Raw genomic sequence first — 10503 nt, 5'->3', positions numbered from 1 at the left:
AGGAGGACAAGGAAATGAAAGGAGTTCCCTGTCCTCCACACACAATTTTTGAGGATCACAAATCACGGAGGAGGACAATCCTTCTCAAAGAAGGACGGTTGGTCAGCTTACTATTGTAAATGTTAGACGACTTTTTTTTTCAAAGTTGTATTTCTAACTTTGTTTGATCGCGACTAGAGGCTGAATACACAACGATCAGTTTAACATGTTTTCTTCTTACTTAGCAGTGCACTCCACTATTGGTCTGAGCCTATACAAAAAAAAAAACACTGCGCCAATTTTATCTCTCATTTAAGAAGTTCAAAATTGCGACTATATTTCAACCTGAAATACCGTGGCCTATTTGCCCATGGAAACTGCAGGTTTGATCCTAGGTCCAAAAAAACGTGCATCTGCTATGTTCTCCATCCTTGAACCGTCTGTGTACCAATGTATCAAGTGCATGGTACCATTTGCCCAAACATCGCGATCGGGGACTATAACTTGGAACTTGCTGCCAAAGCAAATCGCTCTAGCCATGGAATCAGAGATGCCGCATTTTTTTAACCATAGTATCTTCCCAAGAATACCTGCATGAGGCTTCTTTGCGAAGAATCCGTCATTGGATAGTCGAAGTTGCAGCTCACTCGTGGCTGTTATTTAATGGGTAAAACTATGGAGAGGAGTCCATCCAGAAACGACTCTAGAGCCGCAGTTGAACGTCTTCTTATTGATCCAGTGACCGATAGATATGACAATCCTTGCAGTTTGTTAAGGCGAAGTATGGCAGTTTTTTTGCATTGTTTTATATTTACCACCATGCTATGGATGCATAAGTCCACATCGTAACGAAACCCGTATCGTGCGATTGAGAGCCCTACCACGCCAAGTGGTCACAGAAAGGGAGAAATGACCCCAACCTGCGGGTAGCCTCTCACAGCTCTGATCTTCACTTGGGTATTGTCCAAGGACAAGCCTTTTTGGACCAATGTCCTTGGGATAGATCCATAGCCAGTAGTGTCTATGTTGACCATGTTCATCTTTTTATAAAACTAGTACATTCCATAACTCTCTCTTCGTTTCCTCTAATCTCAAGCGAGACTTAGCACCATCTGGGTCTGTTGCTGCCAATCGCTTTGAGCTCTTTCCACCTTAAGCTGAGTTGCTCCGCTTCTCTATCGACTGTTCTTCTCCACGCCGCACTGTGGTCTAGAATCATGTTAATCTAATAGTTGAAAGAATACGCTACACGAATCAGCGAAAATAGTCGATAAGAAATATTTTATTTCTTTTAAATGAGAAACGTGATCGAAATATATCTTCCCGTAAAGTCGCTGTATGTAGCATTTATATATGTATATGTCTCGTGTTACGATTTGGAAAATACTAGTTTTTTTATGGGACAACACTGGATTTATTGTGTGTACATTAAGGGAAAAGTACGCAAAGGTAAGTCATATAAGTTTTTTTTTTGTTATCAATAAAAAATAACTTTGGTTAATGGACTTAGTTTATGAAACAAGTAACTTTAAATTACTTCTGCGAAAATTAAAAAAAAAATGCAGGTGTTTGCAGACCCATACGGTTTGAAAATATAGTCTAAAGCGGGGTTCGACGATTTATACCTTTGTACAGATTTGTACATTTTGGCAGTTACAGAGAGCACTTGTTTGGAATTTTTTTACTAAGCTGAATCCACTCTCGATAACAACATCACTCTGTGATTACCAAAATGTACAAATGTGCAAATTGTGTAACCCTTGATTTATACTCTAACTTTACTTTTCAATATATGTACATACATAAATAAGGTCCTTCAGGGATAGTCTATAATTTTTTATGAATCTATTTCAGAGTATCCTCGAGTAATTACTCGTATGTTGGTATTTGATGAGTGGTTTAAGTGGAAAGATTTGAAAAGAAATTAGTGTTGTAATGAATTACTAAAAATAATGTAAAACCACATGATCTTCGTGATATACTGAGAAGTTTATAGAACATTTGAAATTACGCATAATGGTTCAAAACTAAATTTTATTTCGAATTAAAACAAATTTCTTCAATAATCTATCATTTATATTGAGAGCAAAGTATCTGAGTCATGATGAAAAAAAGAGACTTGTTCTGGAAAGATGATTACGTACCGGGTGATGAAAGTTAGAAAATCGTGTATAAGTAAAAAGACCGTGGGTGTCAGCTGGTAGATATGTCGTTTACATACTCAAAAAATTGTGAGCCGTTTGAGTTCAAATCTATAGCATATATTCGTATCGGTGTCTATTGAGAATAGGTTAGGTTTAGTTAAGTTGAAGTGGCCGCCAGTGACCCCGCCAGCACATTTTGGCCGTAGGAAAGTTGTCATATGCCTATCTTGGATATGTAGGTTAGGTCTTCGAAATATCCAGAATCCATGAGCTATCATTTTCTTTTAAAAAGAGCGGGGCATTCGCATAATAGGTGCCACAATGTCTCTGGCTCTTCTGGCTTCTGCATAAGTCGTTATAGAGAGGTTGGCAGCTCTCCGCGTGCCTTCCGATGGCAACATGGTCTATTATAAGACCCACGGCTGCTGCTAGGTCCGCTCTGATCAGCACGAGATATGTTGACCCCTTTTCATCTCAATTTAGCCACGTAACTGTCATATTGCTGCAACTGTTGAGACCAGCCCAATTATCACTTGCTAGTTTAAGAGATCGCTTGGAATGAGCTTGCAAGTATGTGAACTTTCTTGCAAGTTCGTTTACCTGTGTGCGGAAATTTTCCTCTCACAACCACCGCAAGGTCGTTAGCATACGTAACGACCTGTTACTGTTTTAGTAAATACAAAGTTATGGTATAAAAGCGTTTGGGACTTAATTTTTAAATTTTTAAATTAGTAGATTAGAAAACTTTAGAATTCATTGAGAACTATGTGGAATCATTCTCTACAAACAAGTATATAAAAACTTATATGCATATATTTCTATGCACTTATATATACAGTACCAAGTTAACCTAGCTTTGCTCGGCTTTTTTAAGTTTTCAAGGGGTGGGTACCAAATACTGGCCATTTGGATTGTTTTAAAAAATACATTTTGGAAATATATAAAAAAAATTTGGATCGACATTTGCCGGGTTTGCATTTTGTTGATACGCAGTTTTGTACTTTAAACGACGATATATATATATATATGCTCGTTTAAAGTAATAAGATACATATACATATATACACATAACTGCTTATAAAACTATTAATCACCTGCTAATTAATGACTAATATACATATACGTTTATATAGTTACACGCTTCCCATTCCTTTAATCACATAAATGCATAATTATCTACATTATCAAAGTCGATTTACAATGCACAAAAATTCGCGATTAGATAAGATAATCCTTATAATAGCGGCATGTAAAATCGCCAAATAAAATTAGTCCATCTTATTTGAACAGTTCTAGTGTGGACAACGGCGAATGCGGTTAAATATTCCTCGCCAATACATATCACATAAGTGCCCGAGAAATGATAATAACGGCAAAAGTAGTAGCCATTTGCTTGGGCATATCCCTCACTGCCTTCACGGTTTCCACAATTGTGTTGGCTGTTCAGAAGGCGAATCTGCAGGCTGAGCTAGACGATGTACGCGATATATTGGATCAGTTGGAAAACACTACTACCGCTACGCCTGGTACGACCACTGTAACTGCTGGCACTACCACCACTATTGCGACCACTGCTACAGCGCCAACAGTTGCCACATCCACAACAACTACAGCGCCAACAGTTGCCACATCCACAACAACCACTGCGCTGCCGGAGACTACAACACCAACACCAGAAGTTGTGAGTTACCGGCTTCCCGACAGCATTTACCCAATCAGCTATGATCTTTATCTACATCCTGAAATTGATACGGGTAACTTTACTGGCCAAATATTGATCCGCGTGAACACGACGACAGCTATTAACCAAATCGTGCTGCATGCCAGCAAACTGACTATAAATAATGTCTATCTAACCGGTACCAATAATCCAACTTTGTTTGTGAAGAACTTCTACCTCGATACGGTACGTGAGTTCTTGGTGGTGGAGTTGAGTGAGGAATTACCAGCAGCGCGGGCTTTCTATGTTGGCATATTGTTCGAGGGTAATATGGATGGGCAAATTGTGGGACTTTACAGTTCGTCGTACACCAAAGAGGATGGTAGCAAGAAGTGAGCAGCTAAATTAGCATTGAAATTTTGATTTATTTCTCAACATTCTATTCAACAGAGTTATTGCCACCTCTAAGTTTGAGCCGACTTATGCGCGTCAGGCGTTCCCCTGTTTCGATGAGCCAGCCATGAAAGCAACTTTCTTAATCACTTTAGTGTATCCCAATGAAGGTGATTACCATGCGCTCTCCAATATGGATATTTCGGTAGGGAGAGTGTTTTACTTCGCTTTTTTTTAACACTAAAAATGTTTTCTATATTTTATTTCGCAACTAGCGCGAGTCTAATCAAGGTAACTACGTAGAGGTCTTCTTCAATCAGAGCGTGCCGATGAGCACTTACTTGGCCTGTTTTATTGTTTCGGACTTTGCAAACAAATCGACTACGATCAATACAAATGGCATTGGTGAACCTTTTACTTTGCGCGCCTTTGCGACTCCAGAACAGCTTGACAAAGTCGATTTTTCGCTCGAAGTTGGCAAAGGAGTTTTAGAATATTACATACAGTATTTCCAAATCGAGTATCCGTTGCCGAAAATGGGTAAGTTAGGGTGCTACATATATACATCGAGAAATATAAATAATTTGTCCATGGTAACGTTTTCATATATTTTGTTGTCCTCGTACAGATATGGCCGCCATACCGGATTTTGTGTCTGGTGCAATGGAACATTGGGGCCTTGTGACATACCGAGAAACTGCTCTGCTCTATGATGAAAATGAAAGTTCAACGGCGAACAAACAAAGTGTGGCACTAGTAATTGCTCACGAATTTGCACACATGTGGTTTGGAAATTTGGGTTAGTTAACGGAAGTACAAAATAGTAATTAACAAGCAGCCATTAGCCTATAAAGATATGCATCTGATACAAATAGTTTATCAAATCTAGTTTCAGTTTCTAACTAAATAGTTAGTTATCTTATCGCTTATATATGTATGTATTTATGTGGCTCATAAAATGCGTTTAATAATCTTTATAATACCAATACATATTTACTAATACTGAGTACTATTTAATTACTTGCAGTGACAATGGATTGGTGGAATGATTTATGGCTCAATGAAGGCTTTGCTAGATATATTGAAAACAAAGGTGTAAACGCTATCTTTCCAGCGTGGAATATGGTCAGTTAAAATAGTATAACTAATTATCTACTTATATAATTAAAATCTCGTATTATAAATATAAAAAAAAAAGTTGGTTGAAAGTCCCTTTCTCATTGTTCCATAGCTTGATCAATTCATTGTAACCCGTTTACACCCCGTGCTCACACTTGATGCCACTTTAGGCTCACATCCAATTATACAGACTGTAGAGAGTCCCGCTCAGATTACGGAAATATTTGATACAATTACTTATGGCAAAGGTGGTTCTTTGATACGCATGTTGGAGGACTTCATTGGTGCTGAGAATTTTCAAACGGCCGTCACAAATTACTTAAATGAGTTCAAGTTCAGTAATGCTGTGACTGAAGACTTTGTAAACGAGATTGAAAAATTGAATTTGGGCATGGATGTGAAATCGATATTGAATACATGGACCGTGCAAATGGGTTTCCCTGTTGTGGACGTTGAGCAGCTAACAACGACGCAGTATCGTCTAACCCAAAGGCGCTTCTTTTCGAATCCTGAAGACTATTCTGGTATATACGATGATTCGCCGTACAAGTGAGTATCGATTTATTTCATGTTGGAGAGTAGAGTTGCGTATTCAGTATAAATATCGCAGCTTTGCATAAATGACGTCACATCTCATAAAACCAAAAACTCAAGCATAACGGTTTCAAAGTTTTGAATTTAGATACATTCCCATAGTAAAGATGATTTTTTTTTTGATTTTCTTCTAATGAGCTATTGTTAATCGATACAGCTATGCAATTTTTACACAACGCACTATAGGTAATTTGTTCAGTTTATGTAGCCAAAAGTCGTTTTTCATACTTGTAGAAGTAAATTTTTTGTCCTTGGTATTTGATAAACAAAAATACAAACAAAACAACAGTGTCTTCTGCTTTTGTAAAAAACGAACGACAACTAGGGATGAAACGATACCATGCAGGTATCGATACCTTTACTTGAAAGTAATATCGTAATAAAGTATCGATACACGTAAAATATCGATATCGACTCGTATCGGTACTTTTGGCTATGAAGGTATTCCGTATGAGCTGGATTCATTACAATTTTTTAAACAATAAATTGATTATTCTCGGTTATAAGTTGACACAATTCCAGGTGTATATCTCTTATAGTAAAAGTTAACGGATTTTATATGGTGAGTTGAACATTTTAATTTTTTTCTTTTCATCCACGCTTTGCACCCTACTCTTTTCTCCTTTGATTTTTTTTTAATAATAGAGCTAGTCTCCACCACCTTTAATATTATAGCCCAAAATACAATAGCCTAGTGGCAATGGCAGTGACAGTTTTTATAATCAGCTGTTACTGCTAATATTGGCAGTCACTAGCGCAGCAAATACACTACGGCGTTATCAGTGACTGCTTTTTTTGACATTCCCTTTTGTTTGTTTACATTTTTGTTGTTGCCTTTTAAGCTTCAATGACATAAACAGAAGTTGGCTGCATTTCATTTATGTCAAATTCAAGATGCGAAGTTTGCTGCGATGAAGGCAGTGACAATGAATTTAGAATTTGGGCTAAACTGAGCAGCACCGCTAGCTGTCACTGCTGTATTGTGAGTCGCTTCATTGGACACCACACTTTCTAAAAAAACAGCTGGTTTCGAAACTGCCACTGTCACTGTCACTTCGTTATTGTAATTTGGGATTGTCCCATAACGTTTTCAGCGAGAAGAATAATAGAGTTACTCTGTACATTGGGCCATGTAAAACCAAACGATAAGAGATAGCGACATAGCTTTAACCATGTTTAGAAGCCTTTGAGATAGGATATTCAGGAAATGCGCACAATTAATAAATCGTGGTAATCTCGCGGAAACTTACCGACAGAGCTATTTAGTTTTGTCGCTATTGTCGAGAAAACTTTGTCAGAGTGACAATTGTCAACACCATTGTGTACAATATTCCAGTATTGTCACTACCGCTTTTCACAGTTACCTGCAAGCGTATGTTTAGGAAACAGGCAAATTCAGACTCAGTAATTTTATGGATCGCGCCATTATCCCCGATAAACTGATTTAAAAATCACATATTTATTAATACAGACAAATCTTGAACTAATATATTTTTTTTTAAATTGTATTTAAAAAACCATGTATCACATACATCACAAATAACAATTTAAATACTAGGTACTTTTGAAAGTAATAATTAAAAAAAAGAAATGTTTGACATGTTTTCGCAATTTTTGTAATTTACTCAAAATTTTGAGCGTTTGCCAGTCAAACGGACCTCAGATTTGGATTCAGCGGATCGAAATACATTTTGATAGAGGGGTATGGTTAAAAGGTGTTGTTATTATTGCACTTAAACTTAAACTATTTCCGAAAACTTTCTGTTTTGTTTACGTTAGCATAATTTTAAAGTAAAGTTTTAAGCTTTTTGTTAATTGTAGTCAAACAGGCATTTAACAAAAATCATACTTCAAAAATCATATACAAGTTCTTACTTTCTATTCGATATTTTCAAATTTTTCCGGATTCTGGGATTAATACCAGCAAATCCCAAAATTGGCATCGCTAGTATCTACATACATATGTATATTGGTAGAGGAATTACACAGTGTAGCTTTTGGGAATTAATTTAATACTTTTTTATTTTTCCATCAGTTATACCTGGTCCATTCCAATTACTTATAAAACTAGTTCCTCTGCGGAAATTCAAAGAGCATGGTTCTTATATAACGAAACGGAATGTAAGTATACTATGTAACTATGCTAACATTTGAAATTTGCTTAAGTTTGATAAATTTTTGCGGTTGCGCGCTTCACTAAATTTTTTTTTAAATCGACTTTGTACAATTTTTATTTACATTTTCATTTCATGTCCTTAGTTCTTATTAACCTCGATAGCCCAGTGCAATGGATCAAATTCAACTACGATCAAATTGGTTTATATCGAGTAAATTATCCCGATGAGTTGTGGCAAAATTTGGCGGATGAACTTACAGACCCCGAGGTAAGTTCATATTTATCGCCTAATCCTTTTATAATTGCTTCTTCGTGGATGGTTCTTTTCAAAGATCAAAAATTATAATAAGGAATTGAGTTTTCGTTCTCTTAAATACTCATTACGTAATCCTTTTGCAGACATTTAGCGTTGGCGATCGCGCTAGTCTTCTAAATGATGCCTTCTCATTGGCCGATGCCACGCAGCTTTCCTACGATATAGCACTCGATATGACTGCTTATTTGTCCAAAGAGGCGGACTATGTGCCCTGGAGTGTGGCAGCCACAAAATTGACTACACTCAAGCGCTCGTTAATGTTCACGGAAACGTATGTGAATTACAAGAAATATGCGCTTGCGTTAATACAGCCAATTTATGAGCAGGTGACATGGACGGTCGGTACGGATCATTTGGAAAAGTGAGTAATTAATGTGACGCTACTTTTTGGAAATTTCTACAAATTGTAAACTAAAATTATACACTGCTTCACTGCTTAAACAGCCGCTTGCGTCAAACTATACTAAGCGCCGCCTGTTCGCTTGGTTTAGAATCTTGTTTAGAAGAGGCTGCAACACGCTTCACAGCATGGCTTGCTGAGCCAACCACACGCCCACATGCAGATATACGTGAAACCATCTACTATTATGGCATGTCAGCGATTGGCAATGAGGATGCATGGCAAGCTATGTGGCAACTTTTTATTGCCGAAACGGATGCTAACGAAAAATCGAAATTGATGTACGGCCTTGCCGCAGTGCAAGTCCCATGGATTTTGAGCAAGTAAGTGATGCATTTAAAAAAAAAAAAAACAAAAGCTTGTTTGTATAAATTACTCTTAATTTTGTCCTCGTTTCAACCTCATTTTACTTAGTTATGTGAATCTCGCTTGGTCCGAGGAAAATGTGCGCAGTCAAGACTACTTTACATGTCTGGGATATATTTCTGCCAATCCTGTAGGTGAATCCATCGTCTGGGATTATGTGCGCGAACAATGGCCGCAATTGGTTGAACGCTTTGGCATCAACGAACGCACTTTAGGCAACTTGATTCCGACAATCACTGCACGCTTCGACAAGCAAACCAAATTGGAGGAAATGGAGCAATTCTTTGCTAAATATCCAGAGGCTGGTGCTGGTGCAGCAGCACGTGTACGCGCTTTGGAGACAGTAAAGAACAATATTGTGTGGCTATCGAATAATAAAAATAGGATTGGCGCATGGTTGGAGGAGAACAGCGTTTGAATAGTAACAAAAAGGAAATTTTAGCATAGAATTGAAATTTAATAAACAAATACATATGTATGTACAATACCCATCGATCTTTTTATTGAAAATTCAGCGAAATAAGTTTTCGGGATTTAGGTCATTGAAATGAAATTGCTGCCTAATGGCTGCATCGGAGCCAATACCTGGACAAGTCATAGACCGCGCAAAAAATTCCAAAGTCGCAATGACTGTACACGCGAAGAAACCCAACGATTTTACGGTTTTTATGCATAAATCTCGATGCCTGGAGTTCAGGGTTACCAAACCTAATTTTTGCCACAACGGAGATTTAGGCGGTTTTGCAAAAACATCGACGATGCGCATTTTAAATTGCTATGAAAATTGTGTTGCTAGCTTCATGTTGCCAACATGTTGCAAGCTTTATCACAGCGTGTATAGAATACAGTACTTTGTTGAGGAAATGTTGTGGAATTTCATACTTATTTCACAGAAAGAAATTTGATAAGCAATTTGACAGATTTTTCACGTGCAACAGGAACAGAATACTATGCTCAAAGCAGGCAACACATGATTCTCAGATTTGGTCATTTTCTCCGTTACGCAGTGGTGTTGTTTGGAAAGTCGTTACTGAGCTGAACTCATTATTGATACAAATTTCTAGACAACACCACCCCGTGACTGCCAATGAACAAATGTACAAATCGTGTGATCTTTGCTTCTTCTTCTTCTTCTTAATTGGCGCTGTAACCGCCCAAGCGATTTTGACCGAGTCCAAAACAGCACGCCAGTCATTTCTCTTCTGTGCTAACTGACGCCAATTGGAAATGCCAAGTGAAGCCAAGTCCTTCTCCACCTGGTCTTTCCAACGCAGAGGAGGCCTTCCTCTTCCTCTGTTACCAGCATCGCGGCCCGCGTTGAATATTTTCAGAGTAGGAGCGTTTCTGTCCATTCGAACGACATGGCTAAGCTTAAGAAAGGAAAAATACCAAACGAAACTTTTATGGTAGGTAGTA

At 37.7% G+C, this 10503-nt stretch overlaps 1 protein-coding gene across 1 annotated transcript in view; it reads left to right on the top strand.

The window, feature by feature from the left end:
* Positions 1 to 3483: 3483 nt before the first annotated feature.
* LOC118738125 overlaps positions 3484 to 10503 on the top strand; it is a 19384-nt gene continuing 12364 nt past the window's right edge. The window contains exons 1-11 of the mRNA XM_036469046.1: positions 3484 to 4175; positions 4234 to 4381; positions 4452 to 4716; positions 4805 to 4975; positions 5204 to 5301; positions 5408 to 5844; positions 7925 to 8010; positions 8149 to 8273; positions 8405 to 8682; positions 8766 to 9044; positions 9136 to 9497. Coding sequence (XP_036324939.1) covers positions 3484 to 4175; positions 4234 to 4381; positions 4452 to 4716; positions 4805 to 4975; positions 5204 to 5301; positions 5408 to 5844; positions 7925 to 8010; positions 8149 to 8273; positions 8405 to 8682; positions 8766 to 9044; positions 9136 to 9497 — 2941 coding nt within the window. The remainder of the gene's footprint in view (positions 4176 to 4233; positions 4382 to 4451; positions 4717 to 4804; positions 4976 to 5203; positions 5302 to 5407; positions 5845 to 7924; positions 8011 to 8148; positions 8274 to 8404; positions 8683 to 8765; positions 9045 to 9135; positions 9498 to 10503) is intronic.

Source organism: Rhagoletis pomonella, unplaced genomic scaffold, assembly GCF_013731165.1.
Source record: "Rhagoletis pomonella isolate Grant_MI unplaced genomic scaffold, Rhpom_1.0 Rhpom_scaffold_00004, whole genome shotgun sequence".
Lineage (NCBI taxonomy): Eukaryota > Metazoa > Arthropoda > Insecta > Diptera > Tephritidae > Rhagoletis > Rhagoletis pomonella.
This window is presented reverse-complemented; position numbering and strand designations above follow the sequence as displayed.